Below are 14,738 nucleotides of genomic sequence, written 5' to 3'. Positions count from 1 at the left end.
CATGTCATTTGATGTGGCAGGAGCATCTTTTATTAATGTTTTGTTTAGCATTATGAGTGACCCTAAATCAAGCGTTTAGCTGAACTAAGGAAACCTCCCACATCCCACGCATTGGTAAAAGTCTATGAGCTTCTAGATCTGTCAACTTGTTCTTCGCCTCTTTCGAATAAGCTGTGGGAAGGCACCGTAGCTAGATTACATGTTGGCTTACGGACTTTTGATAAGAAATGGCTCTGCTTAAACAATTGTCAAGTGGACGAGCACCACTGAAGTTATTTGTTTGGTGTCTTTACTGTAACTCACAAAGTTACTTAACATTGTGTTTCTGCTTCATTTTAAAGCGATTCATTCATTCACATGGTCTAGAATTACCTATTCTGCTTTCACTCAACTTTTCAAACTCCATCCACATCCATCCTTCTTACACCCATTGCATAAAAAGATCACGTATATGACCTTAAATTATTATTTGATTATTTCCCATAACATGGAGCAGAATATTTAGACCGATTAAAGATCAAAAAAAACACTCTTCAGTACTTATCGCTTTCATTTGGACTACCACGATTCATCAGATGAAGAATAATCATATTCTGGCACAGGTTTGAGGATCCAAGAAGAGCTGCGCCTGGTGCAGGCATCCATGCAGGCCTCCTCGCTGTAAAAGCGATTGCGAGTGCCACCACAACCTCCGTAGTAGAAGAGCTGACAAGTGTTGCTCTGCGGATCGTAGTAGTAGCTGCGAATGTAAGCTCGGCAGGGTCCAACGTCGTGCGGCTCAAAGCAAGCCGGATGAACAGCACTTGAGGCTTTAAAATCATGAGCGAATTCGGGGTATTCTTAAACCTTGAGCTGTGATTGACATGATTTATTTAAAGTTTTGTTTCCAGGCTAACTTTAGATTTATGTATTGTTATGCTATTCGTCCGTTTTCTGCCATCCATACTCCAAGTTCTGCACTATCAGGATTACATGTCTCGACTGCCATAATTTTCACGAGTGACATAATAGCAAAAAGCAAATGCGATTTTGTTTTGTCACAAGTTAAAGGTAAACAGGCATTGTTTATAAATTTGTATCAAAACGATAATTTGATGAAGCCTCTACAAGCCAAGTAGTTAATTATTTTACTTATAAATTAAATTCATGGGCATGGAAAGCATTAGGGACACTCGAGCACCTTTAGGAGTTAAAGCACAATCAGCAATTCTCCGTGTTTTGATGCATTCACTTACTTTCTTAGGCTAACATATGGCCCCATACAACGAATTACCGAAAATTGCACAAACAAATGATTAATAAAAGCTATTATTTTTACTATAACTTAAGTCGAATTATATTTAAATTGTATGCGTTAGTAGAACCTACCGTTGCAGAATAAAAAGAGAATACAGAGAGCAATGATTTTCGCCATCATGTAATAAAATCAGGTCGGTGCTTACATTAGGGCTATCTACAGCGCGGTCTTTTATACTGCTGTAGCGGAAGTAACAACTTTGAACGCCATCATGTGGCAATTATCCCTCCCAAAATCAACTGTCAATCTGTTCTGATGACTTCCGGTCTGAGATGAGTTAAATCACGAGATCGTATGAGGCTTTGAGGATCAAGAAAGACAAAAGACATAATTAAAGATAGTATTCGGTGAATAAAAAGGTGTGTGGGCCTTAGTTGAAATTAGATTTTACAAATTTGGGCTTCTAAAACAAGAGAAAGGACCAATAAATGTGATCTATGCCTATAAAATTAAAGTACGAATATAAGGTCCTGAATACTTAAACGTTTGCTAAGAGTTTGAATGAAGGTTTAGTAAATATTTGAAAACGTTGTGATGTGCACTAAGTTGAAAGCAGCCCTACTATGAATGTGACAATGAGATGAGCATGTCTACACGCCACCATGGTAGCGCTCGAACCAAGGGAGACTAAAAGGGGTCGCAATCAGTCTACATGCATTTGCATGCATAACCTGTTTCTGGGAGCCGGGGCAAATGAAGAATGAAGCGGGGAACTTATCCGAAGCCTAGAGCTCTTTCTGTGCCTTGATATATGTCAAGCATTGATATAGTCTTGTAAGTTCAGTTTTACACTATATCTTGAATAGTTGTCCCCAAGATGATGAGAAGACACTGCTTTACTTCCACGAAATCCTCACATAGGTCTGATATTTGATTTCCCATTTACAATATACCCCGCTCTGTATTCATCAGCCAATTGCAGTCTTGCCGTCAGCAAAATCTGCTTGTTAATTATGTAAGTCATTCCATATTTCAATTGTGGTTCAGATAAAACATAGTCACAATGAGAGCAAAAGATGGAGTTTACAATTATGTGATAAACTAGAAAATTGGGTCCATTAACTCAATTAAAATTAAAGTGAAATGAAATAGAAATCAAACATGACGATTTCATTGATGAGGACCAGATTAAGGCATTCTTTCATTTAGTTGTGAGGATAATTTTTGAAGGTCTACCAACATGTTTATACGTGTTTGTGATCCTGATTCTTCACTTACTTGGCCCAGGTTTTTCCTTTTCAGTTCTGCGGGATATCTGGGTTTTATCGAGGCCGCAAACCAGATTATATTAGGGTAAAGACTTTAGGATGCATGCCTGTTTTGATGAATGCGGTTGACATGTGGGTATGGCCCTAATAGCTGAGATGTGGAGACTGCTGGAGGCTGAGTAGGAGTCCGTGTCTCAGTCTGGGTCACAGAGTTGACTTAGTCATGCGTATTTATGGTATTGCATTGATCTTGGGCTTGGAGTGACTCGTAGCCTACTTAAATCCATTCCAGAGTAGTCTCAGTGAGTGGAAAGAGAGTGAGTAATCGAGCGAATTTAGAACGTTGGAGAGTTATCTGCAATGATGGAAAGTTCTAGAACATTAAGAAGTGCGATTTTCCGGGATTGTAGGCGGCTTTATTAGCCGCTGTTGTGTCTTGGTTTCCTGAATGTACCACCCAAAGCACGGAGGCTATTTGCGGTGTAAAACTTTGGGCTTTTGCAAGGTGAAGAAATTGGTGAAAAGGTAGTAAGCCCCATGTCATACCTCAGCATTGTTTTTGTCAAAAGCCATCATATTACTAAGTGATGGTCTGCGATGGCATAATAAAGAAGATAATCAAATACACTTTTAGAAGGTACGCCCAAAAATGCCTGAGAATAAGTTATTGCTTATTCCCATGTCGTCCTCATAGACCAGAAATTTTTAGCTGAACTTTACATAAACAATACCATTGCATTTTTAAGTCCGATCCCTTTTTTAGATTTAATGAGTAGATTATTGTAATTCCCCTTCTAGATTCTAGCCTGTGCTGTCAGATGATTTCAATCACTTTTGTATTTGACATTTCATTGTTAAAACTATGAAACTAAGCCAATGGTTTGCCCTTAAGAGCAGAAACTACCCTTGAGAACCTCAGTAAGGTTTGATCCTCCTCAGAAAGTATAGGAGAAGAAGCCTTAAGATGAACATTCCCGTGTCAGATAAATTTTATTTCCAAAAAAATTTAAAAAGTACAGAGATTATAATAACGTTTGCACACAACTTGCCATTGGACGTCACCTACCAAACTTGAATTTTCGATATTTTGACCACAGAGATAAGAAGCTAAAGAATCAGAAGAAAATATTTTAGATCATATTTGGTACCAACTAGTTTAAGTAAAATCAGCAATTGTCAAAATCCTACTGTAACTGCAGTTCAAAGTCCTTTAGCACAAAATCGTTTAAGCGTGAAGCTTTAATTGCACAAAAAATCCAAAATCGTCACTTTTGTGATAGTTCTTTTAAATCGAGTCGGCGTAAGAGTGCCCTGACATGGCGATCCCTGTTTTAAGCACTACAAAGTCCTCAAAGATATGCCAACCACCTCGGGACGATTAGTGGCAAACGTTCAAATTGTACTTCCGTTCCTCTTGCTTCGACAATGGTTACTAAAATTTATGCCGTATTTTTGATAACTTCCGGTTGCTGGGTCCTTGAGGGGGAATCCTGGCACGTCATGCGACTCAATACAGAAGCTGACTTTACGTTCCTTGCTAAGCATTGAAGCTATTTCTTGATGTTTTTTGAGTTGTAAAATATTTTGTATTTTAAGGGATTTATTTTATTTAATGATAGCAGGATTTTTGGGTAATGGAAATGGTAGTGAATTAAAAAATATTCAAAAACAGTGCTAAATTGGGGGTGAGAGAAAACATTTTTGAAAGGTAGACCAAAATCTGTCTTTAGCAACCCCAACATTTATACCAAAGACTTGTGGGCATTAAAGGGGCCGAAGCAGTAAACCGGAATCTACAATAATATGGATCTGCTCTGCAATCATATTCTTGGTTGAAAACAAGAGATTAGCCAAGACTTGAGAACCTTTTCTTAAAAAAAATAATAGAAGGAATATGATTTCTTATTAGGTTTGCTTGCTGTGTCTGTAATTGTGAAATATTTCGAACTAGAAGTAAAAGTGCCTCCTTTTGCACAGGAGCTCACCTGTTCTGGATGTTAGTGTGATATTGTTTCTAGCTAAACAATCGTTTGACACTCACTAAAAACAATTAAGAAGCTTCAAAATGTTACATTTTAAGAGAAATTTGAGAAGATCCGATTTCAGCATAAGCTGGTAATGTTTTGAACAAACCACAAGGAATTGTATTGCCCACGCCCATCAACTGATTTTTCAGTTTCCTGTTCTTCGTCTAGGTCGTACGATCTATCGCCTTTCTTTCAAGTTGTCAGTCCTAGCTCACATGTGATGGGGGACTGTCCATTGCCTAAAGAAGTGATGCTTATCATTTCGAGTAATATTAACAAAGATTAGACTGCGGGTGAGGTGGGACAACTCCTGCCTGTGTCACTCTTAAGTATGGTATGACACCTTCTTGAAGTTAAGTTTCTGCGGTATCTAGCGCAAAGCCTTGTTTTCCTTCATTTCGTCAAAATAAAAATCCTTTGACTAATCGGCTTGCCTAGGCTAGTTCTCCTAAGATTTCTACCGTAATTTTTTTGGCCTTCGAGAAGAAATTCTCCGTGAACAATTCTGATTGTGATGTTGCCTTGAGAAATGAAAATGAGATCTTCGTTTACGAACCTATATGACCACATGCTTCAAATCCTACGTTTATGGCAAATAGTTCATTTACCTTCATATTTCCGAAGATTTTGAAACATCTCACACCATTGTGTTTGTTTAGAGATTATGAGGCATACTACTGGGGAATTCGTTCACCTTTTAAAAGTCAGAGTATTATCTTGGGAAAAATCAAAAGAGCTTTGGACAGCACATTTGTATTTAGTGCACCTTGAAAGTGTGTACCGTGCACTTTTTGATATTTGTGCTCTGATATTTTTTTTGATTACTGCATTTCACTGCCCAAATGGACAATAAAAAATTAGGGTTTACTCAATTTTTCCAAGCAAAACTGCATTTCAGACTTTTTATCAGTGTATACGGTCGTGCGAATACCCTTTAAAGGTATTCGCACATTCAGCTCTGAGAAGAGAAGAAAATTGCTCACATACATATATTCAAAATTTTAAGCACACATACTCTATCAGGAAGAGCGTCGCTTTTTTAAACGAAGTGAGATAAGTTACTAATGGATTGTCAAGTAGTAAGCAAAGTTATATTTCCAAACAACTTTTGATCAGCTCATAAGTCCTGGCTCTTAAATCCCCCTATTTAAATTTTTTGACTGTATCAAAGTCTTTCCTCACGCCTACTTTATACCAACTACTTACTCATTAATTTTTCTTTGCTTTATTTCATCTATTTTACTTTTAAAAGAAATTTATACTTAAAAATAGTGCTATTTTTGAATATAAATGCAATACCGTGGAAAGAGTTGATCAATGAAATTGATAGTTAGGAAAACGACTGCAATCCAGAAAGTTACATGTGAAATACTGGCATTGGTACACGCTGCCAATGCTGCAAATGTTGTAACGCTTCATTTTAGGTTCATTACCGCAAGCCAAATCTATCTAAATAGGAACTGTCCTTCCACAAGTCAAGTAATAGTTCAAGACATTTACCAAATCCTTAATGGAAATATTGAAAACTGTATGCCTTAAATGAATATCCAGCAAATTTATATAAAATGCCCTTCATCACAGATAAAAATATGACTGAAATGAGTCTCTACAGTTGAAATTATAAGGCCGACTGTCGTAGCTAAAACATTTGCATCCTAACACCATCATATTATTTATGTTTAATGACTAAATAGTAGACGCATATCGAAGTAGTTTCAACCAAAGCGTCCGTCCCGACCCTTACGATTCATATTATTTTCTCAAAGCCTAAGAAACATTTCTAACCTCCAGCACTAAAAAACACTTGTTTAGTTTAAATGAATTCATTTTACTCAAAGATTGGCGCATTTACTTTTAGCCAGCTACTAGCCTAGACTAAAGTGGCACAATTTTTGAATGACCCTTTAAGGTGACAGTAAAAATAAAGCCGAAAGTTTCAAGGTGTGAGCTAGAAGTCACAACCATTTTAAGAGAATTAAGCCACATCACGTACGTGAATTACTTAGCGTTTGCTAATAAAGTGGTCTTAGCAACTGGATACCCTACCAAAGCCATTGGAGGTGTCAGGGATACGTGAAAGCCCACACGGGCTGCTGGTAGAAATGAAACGTCTTCTGTAGATCCCCACCATCACCATGGGTACCAATAGGTGCACAGAAACTTATTAAAATTATCATGTGTGACTAAAATGATAGATTTAAGAAAGTGATATTTAACTACTCCATCTTTGCAGTCTCACGTAGCTTACTTGCAACCTCGGTGCCATAGCGTCTCGACCATTTCAAGCATTTGTAAAAGATCTTCCACAACTGCTGTAGAGTATCATCACCTGTGACGTTTTTCGCTGATCCCTAAAAAAATTATTTTGAAATACTTTTAAGTTGCTGATCTGCTCTTAGGAATGAAAGATAAAAAACATCATGTGAGCTATGATTCGCAATTGGTAAATCTCCCAATTTTCAGTTTTCAACAGAACAGATCAGCATGCATTTTGAAAAACTGGAAACTAAACAAAATTGTATAAAAATAACAATATTCACGGATCTAAATAACAATCAGTATGGAAAGTAGCGCTGAGAACTGTTTAACGCATCCAAGATTTGCATGTGAACTAAAAAATTTTTGTGGCTTTTGACATTCAAATACACTTATTATTAATCAAAAGGTTTAAAACACAAGATATTCCGACTCCTCGCCAATTTAAAGTAGATTTAAAGAAATGAGATTGTCTAGTGCACAAGATACTTTAAAAATATGCAAATATCCCTTGCGAAAGCTATCTTTGAATTTATCAAGACGTGATGTGCGTATTTTGGCTATTTATTTAACTGCATCATTGTGTTTGGAAATGTAGCAACCTATTTTTAAGGTTTTATTAAACCAGGTCAATAGACAAAGAAAAGTGGTGCGTTTTAGGCCTCTTAAATTGTAAAATAACCTCCTTTTCCACTAGAATCACACTAAATGTGACAGCACATTGACGCCGATTTTTGAACACTTTTACCAAGTTATCATTAGGCCATACTCTCTTTTCGTAAACAAATGCATTATTAAGCAGTAAAATAATCGTAAATACGCCGTCGATCGCTTGCATACCATCTCAAGGGTGGTATGGAGACAGATTCATTACCTTCTGGAAGTAATTGTTGCATTGAAATAGCATTGTTTGTCATCATATGATAAAGTTATCTTATCCACTGGCTTAAGTTTTCACATGAGCTATAAATGGTCTCCAAAAATGTAGTCGACTTCATTTATCTTCACCAATGAATAGTGAATATGCGACACACAGTGGAGACAATTTAATATAAAGGCATCTCGAGTTATTGTACTATGCGAACGTTGTGCGACAAAAATTAATCACACAATTTGTTTCTAATGTTTATAACGATGAAACGATAACTGATGTTAATCATCAAATATTGGATGCCTTTTCAGGAAAAAGGAGAATTTTGTGGAGGCAGGATACTTACTAAGGTCTGAATGAAGCTTTAGAGTAGACATTAAAAAGGGATGAGATAGTCATCGCTGGTGGTAACAGCAGCAGTGGTCGATACTGGCACTCCCGATTTACCCTCCCGTAGCATAGCACACTATATCCAGTATATAACCAACAAAATACTTAGTACTTCGTTTATTGATTAACATTAGAAAATGTCACCCATAACAGGTAAAGGGACATCTTTTTGTCGATCTCAAGTCCTGATTTTAAAATTGACAAACTTTTAGTTCATCCTCCATTTTTGGAGGTCCTCAAGGAGTCACCGAAATCGTATTCAGAACATCATAGACTTAATGCCTGAAGATGTTGGCACTTTAACGAAACAGACAAAGCACATTTAGGTAAATGATATGACCTTTTGAGAAAAAGTTCTCTAAAGGAAAGTAGTTCTTGTGCTTGTTTACCAATACCCAACGCATTTAATGTGATCTTTATTCTACATTGTTCCATTAAAATCCGATTTTAAGGCCACTGAAGGATAACAATAGACGGAGCGGTCAATAAATTCATTCTTTGAAACCACCGGCTTGAAGCTGGATCATGTCATGGACTCCTATGTCTCCTTTTTCAAATTTCGACATCATAGTTGATTTTTAAGACCGTTAATTAAATTACTGGTCTATTTTAATGTGCCCTTTTGTCTTTTTGTACGTTTCTCATCGTTCATTTACTTCAAGGTCATATTCAAACCCGTTCAGGTCCTGTGTTTTAGCATCACCGGGACAGTTGCAACTGGCATCCTAATATTATCACTGGCTCGTTGTCAAAAATCGTGATAATTAAAACTGGCGCCGGTTTTCCTTAAGACATTTCTGTCAGTGCAGACATCCAGATGTAAATGATACAGTCTAAAATCATTCACCGGTGACTGAATTGCGGGAATTGATCATCAGTGGCATTACTTATTTCAGCACGATTCTGTTCTTTGTCAGGCTGCCTCCCTGACTCGGTAGCAAAGAGGTGCAAATTGCTTGGTGGTGTCAATCCTAACATTTGCTCCTCTGGCCCTTCCACTTTGAAAATATAGACTCTTACATTTGGAACTTCATCGAATTACTCCAAAAAAATATCATGGAACCTTGGACTTCTGTTTAAACTAACTAAAGGCTTCCTGAAAATAGATTTAGCCTTAATGACAAAAAATTTACCGAGGCACAAGTCGAAAAGCTTCCTGATTTTACTTAAACTTTCGGTTTTTCTGCCTAAAACTTTCGAAATATCATGCTTAGTGCTTTGTTAAATTATCCACCAGCCTGTCAACAATAACAATAGCTCGCCAACGCTAGTTACCTTTACAGCCTATTTTGATCAAATTTAAAAAAAAACAACCCTAAAATTTAGGTTTCCTAAATTACACTTCAAGGAGACTCTAGCAGGTACTGCTGGACAGAGGGATGAATAAGCCATTTGAAGCATATATTTAGAACACTGATTCAAAGTTCACCAATTCCCACAGTCCCACTTCCGTCCTCTTATCTACGCATTGATGTCAAAGATGGCCTTGATATAGAGTGTGTTGTCCACCACAAAGTCACGCAAATGCAGCTGGTCCAGCTCGAGGAACCTTGGCGATCCGAAGCACTGATTGCGCTCACTTGAGGGCCGTTTGAGGTAGGCGTTGTTGCTGGGTATGGGGTTGGGACGAATGGTCACCACGTGGTCTTGTCGCATACCCGGGTCGATATTCTGATCCAACAGCTTCAGCGTTATCTGGAGAGTAGAGATGGCAGCAGGATATATAAATAGTTTGTCAAGTAAGTTATAACAACTATGGGATTTGGCAACATCACTGTTCCGATGGAAACACTGCGCTGTTAGCTAAATTACATGCTAAAGAAGACAAAAGAGCTAATGAATGAGTAGCGGCTGCGCACGGATAGAACTAATAAATGGACTCGGTGGTATAAATTTTCAAATTCTGTAAAGACCAAATTTGCTTTTTTTTACATATTTAGGAAACCTTAAACTTGTTTCAAAATCAATTATCATAAAGCAGAAAGGACACTACGAAACTGTAGTGATTCGACGGTCGTTTCGACCTGCATTCAAGCACGTGGATTTTTCACTTTGAGGTGAGATTTGCACCCTTTTTGGCAGTGTGGCTCGAAGGACACGAATGATCACATATTTTAGATTTTACATGTGTTCGTTCCTATCGTTTACTTACTAATAGTCTAACTCAGCGCAATGGAAGAGGCATTTCCGTAACAACACTTCTTTTTATCACCTAAAGGCACTACCCAATGCCAATTCTCCGTGACTATATCAGAATCAGCAAACCCGTGTTAGTGCCGCCTGAGGACAATCTGCCTTGACCAGATCCATCCGTGGATTCTAGACCCATACAAAGGTAAACTTATGGTAATATCATTACTGAAGAATGAGGTCGCCTACCAGGATACAAAAAAGAAGCCTGATAATGCGAGCCTCTCGACAATTTTACCATTTATAGTCAATTCAGCGAACAATAAGTCACCTTTGGTCAGTCGTTCAAAACTCCACAGAGAGGAACATTTGTATGAGTATAATTTCAGTATATGCAGTGGTGTTTCAAAGGAGTCAGAGAAAGTTTATTTGATGCATAAAACTGCAAGAGGATGCCTATATCGTTAGTACAACGTTCTAATGATTCAAAGCTCATGAGACTTCTCTGCAAACTCACCAGTTAAGCCATAAGACTGCTACAATTTTGGAAAACTCGTGATCCAAGATAACATCTTCAGCTATTTTAAACTAGGAGTTGAAAAATATTTCAATTCACATTTAAAGTCAATGCAAACGAAATGCATCAAGGGAATTCTAAACGTTGCGAAATCCTTAACTTACATTAAAGGTGATTTAAAGCACTCATCTGAGCAATACCTTTGTCCAAAGATGTGCTTTTGCCAAATACCGTCAATGTGAATTCGTGTAAGAAGAGCGTAGAGTGATAAACACAAAACTGCATGAACCGTGTGGTCTCCCTCATATCCTTTTTATACTTAACAGTGAATCAAAACTCTGTCCGGCTCACTCAACTTATATAGGGACTTTGGAGAGATCATTGACGCTTAATCGACGTCGACCTTCTTAGTAATATATTAGGTGGATCCGGAAGTTAAAACAAATAAGACGGACAGAATGACATAGTCATCTCCCTTTTTTACTATGAACCCCATTTTCAGATGTTTAATTAGGTGCTGGACCGTATATTTCTTTCAGTGGGTTTATTTTGACGCTTTTACCATAGTTTACTTGGCAACCCACCACTAGAGTCTTAAGTTTATTCGCTCACAAGACAAAATTTGCATATTTCCTGTGTTACTCGAGGCCTGATCTACTTTCTCACTTACTCAGTACAGCTTTTGAAACGTGATTCTCTATAAAGATGTACTATGTGATGAAAACATCCACTGAGGTAAAGTACTCACAGGGTAAGAGAAAGGCCAGCTCAGCAGTGCGTCGTATTCACCACGACAGATACAAATGAACACCGACAAGTACTTTCCTCTGTAGCGCTGCTCCCCATTCGGGCAAATGGATAAGCACACTCGGTAACCGTGACGGTGGCTATAGAAAGGGTTTGAGAAGAGACTGGTCTTGCGGCCTTGCTGTGCCTCCTCGAATTTCTCCCTGTAGCCATCGATTTTCCAAACAAAAGATGGCTCAAAATATGCCTCACACCGCTGTAACTTCATCTGCATTTTCTTCACCGCAGCCTGGCTCTCATGGACCGCCTGAACCTGTAAAGCAATTAATAAAGTTAATTTCAACGTCTACTGATACTGCTATTAGTAGGGCGACAGTACTCCTGACTTTACATGGAACTTGGCCCATAATAGAACAGTGAGCTTCTTAGAACCCATGGTCCCGTTTTTACGTCGCTTGCGTGGCTTCCGGTTCAACGCCATTCCCTGTTGCCTTCTGTGCTTTTGTTACATACCGTAGTGGGAAGTGGATAAGAAAGCGAAATAAATTCTGCAAACACTTCTTTGTGATATTGTTAGCCTGCAGAAATCTTTTAATGTCAAGCGCTAAGGGCCCTTTTTGTAGTTTACCAGTGAAGGTCGCTACCTCCTGATCCATAGGAGATACACTATGTCTTCTCAACATAGCGGAAAGAGATTGCACGTGCATCGACATCATTTCTTCGGCAATTTTCATGCATCCCACCAACTTGCAGCTCTCGACATAACACAATGGCCAAGAGAATCGCTAGGCCGGAAACTTATGTGAGCAAGAAAGATGCGCAGCAGGATGACCACCTGAATAAATCGTTTGAGAAATTAACTATGTAGATTCTTCAAGTCCACACTCTTACTAACCCTCTTTAGGCCTGGGTTTTCATGTCTATAATGCTTCAGCCATTCTCGATGCTATTAACGCATCCTATCTCAACGGCGGCGTGACTCATTAAACTTTTGCCAGTCGCCTAAGGGGACACAATATTGCGGTTTTATGAACAGTTCGGAGCATAAAAATTTACTTGCTGTAGAACACTAACCCGTCTAAAACAATATAGGGCGGATGAGTCCCTAAAATATGGAGCATTGAAATCTGCCAAATGTGTCGTAGTGATAGACTGATAGAACGTCATTGTATGATCTTTGCTCTTGTCTCAGGGGAGACCTCAGTAAAGCCTATCAGCTTGTGTGGATCAAAGTAGAATGATGATCACGGTGTTTGTCGTGGTCAGTGTAATACGCCATGCTTAAATGAGAAAAGACTGTGTAACGAAGGCAACGGAGTTGATTGATGTAGATCTACTCAATAAATGGAACGATAGAACACTCACTTGCAAATCCAAGAGGTTATGAAACCCCTGAACGGCGTCGCGCAGTAGTAGTACGTGCAAAACCAACTCGTCGGCTAAATGAGCCCTAATTTGGCGTTTTCTGCCGCGAAATTGGCAACCTTGTTCAGAAAATGGACAATTTATGACCTGTAGAGGACACCCAGCCTCTAGATGCGCCGTCAATTCTTCGCGTGGTAATTCCTTTCTTCTGCAGCCGTTAGGACACGGAATGGGGAAGCGTTTGCACATCTCCATGTGTGTCGGCTGATTGTACATTTCAATTTTTTCTTGACAAAATTGACATACAACAGGACGACGTGGACAGTCAGCGGTGACGTGTTGCTCCATAAAACGAACCTGAAAGAGTAGTTGGATAAATTCCTCATTAGTCTCTACTTTTTACCAATACGATCCTGAAATTTTTTTGAGCAGCCCTTGAATTATTCAGCGAATAACGGTCCTACTTCCATTAATAGTTGTACAATAAATAAAGGTTTTTATCTTGTGGAAATTGTCGACTGGAATAAAAAAGCACTGCATTTTATGACGGCAAAACACTGGATAAGTATACAAATGAATAAATGAAGTAAGGAAGGATTTGTTACTTCTGGAAAAATGAGTTTGAGACGTCTACTTTTCCTGCTTTGAAATAGAGGCGACAAAGAATACGATGATAAGGTGTCTAACGATCGCAACAGTATTGTTGCACATCCTCGTGCCGGTAGCGTTGCATGGAGTAAGATGAGGGAAAGTCCTTTGTACTATTTTAATTGCTATTTATCTAACTATATTCACAGAGCCAGAAATCAAAAAAGCCTCATTTTTGTACCTGCTCAGACATTGACATTAACATTCCATCGACTATGTCAGTTCCATAGTAAAATGGATAACCCACCCGTGTTTTATGACTTGCCAAATTTGTTCTTCACTAAGATTAGACGAGTGAGACCTACGTTATAATGAGATTCTTGAAATAAACATTAAGCAAGGCACAAAAACTACATCTAGAACTATAAAATGTGAAGAAAGTAAGTGCTTAGTGAGAGTCTTAGAAAAAATTCGACCATTACTTAAGCATTACTCCAGTTACCAAATTTTCCTAAATGTACCAAACTCCTGCTCCAAAATCGGAAATATTCTGCATCCATCCCGTTAATTTTAAACTCCCAAATTTGTTTAAGAAGATAATTAGTGCTAACAGATGTTAGGATCCGATGAAAAGTATACGATATTCGCCACACTGCATATAGAAATGATATCATTAACAAAGGCAATAAATTGTAACCCGCCTCAAACTCCACTCCGCAATTATATATGCATTGAACTAGACGACACTGACACTCTTCCAAATGATCAGTCAACTCGACTGCCAGCCCAGTCCACGAACATCCTTGCTCGAAGTAGTTGCATTTTACTCCAAGATGATCTAATTCCCGTTGCATCTGCTTATCTACAGTAACTTCACTTCTTTCCAGTACATTTCCATCTATTGGACAACGTCCAGTTGACCTACAATCGAAGTCACAGCACAAAGGTGCACCTACGACATGATATCAGAGTAGCAGGTAGAGCAGCAGGAATGTTCACAGACCACAAACTTTACTGGTCTCCTCAAAACCTCACCACACGCACAACACTTGTATTTATCACTCGGTGTTGGTGTATAGAAGATTGGTAAATCGGAAGGAGCATTCTGAGTGCTGTCCGACTTATTCAAAGAGTCATTATTTTGTTGACCGCCAGCAATCTCCTTCGCCAGCCTCAACGTGAGATCAGCTATGGAGGGCACCTCCGTCCGCTTCTCACCTACAGTGGGGTCAGCAGGATCAAAAACCCTCCCTCATCTTCACTTACTTTCACTCTCTGCCTTCTCCTCCCGATGGTTGCTTGAGCTCATTTCTCCTCAAAATGATACCATGTAAAGAGAATT

At 38.6% G+C, this 14,738-nt stretch overlaps 2 protein-coding genes across 2 annotated transcripts; both read right to left on the bottom strand. All coding sequences in view use genetic code 11, as the record gives it.

Moving 5' to 3' along the window:
- Nucleotides 1-558: 558 nt before the first annotated feature.
- Nucleotides 559-1,414, bottom strand: EGR_10096 (Amyloid beta A4 protein; the record flags this gene model as incomplete). The annotated part of the gene is made up of 2 exons (XM_024499345.1): nt 559-809; nt 1,369-1,414. 2 exons carry the CDS (start codon nt 1,412-1,414, stop codon nt 559-561), a joined length of 297 nt encoding a protein of 98 aa, XP_024346247.1.
- An 8,096-nt stretch (nt 1,415-9,510) lies between these two features.
- On the bottom strand, nt 9,511-14,705 carry EGR_10095 (TNF receptor-associated factor; the record flags this gene model as incomplete). The annotated part of the gene is made up of 6 exons (XM_024499344.1): nt 9,511-9,744; nt 11,445-11,756; nt 12,809-13,165; nt 14,134-14,317; nt 14,353-14,614; nt 14,663-14,705. 6 exons carry the CDS (start codon nt 14,703-14,705, stop codon nt 9,511-9,513), a joined length of 1,392 nt encoding a protein of 463 aa, XP_024346246.1.
- Nucleotides 14,706-14,738: the final 33 nt, after the last annotated feature.

Source organism: Echinococcus granulosus (genome assembly GCF_000524195.1).
Source record: "Echinococcus granulosus chromosome Unknown EG_S00189, whole genome shotgun sequence".
NCBI lineage: Eukaryota > Metazoa > Platyhelminthes > Cestoda > Cyclophyllidea > Taeniidae > Echinococcus > Echinococcus granulosus.
This window is presented reverse-complemented; position numbering and strand designations above follow the sequence as displayed.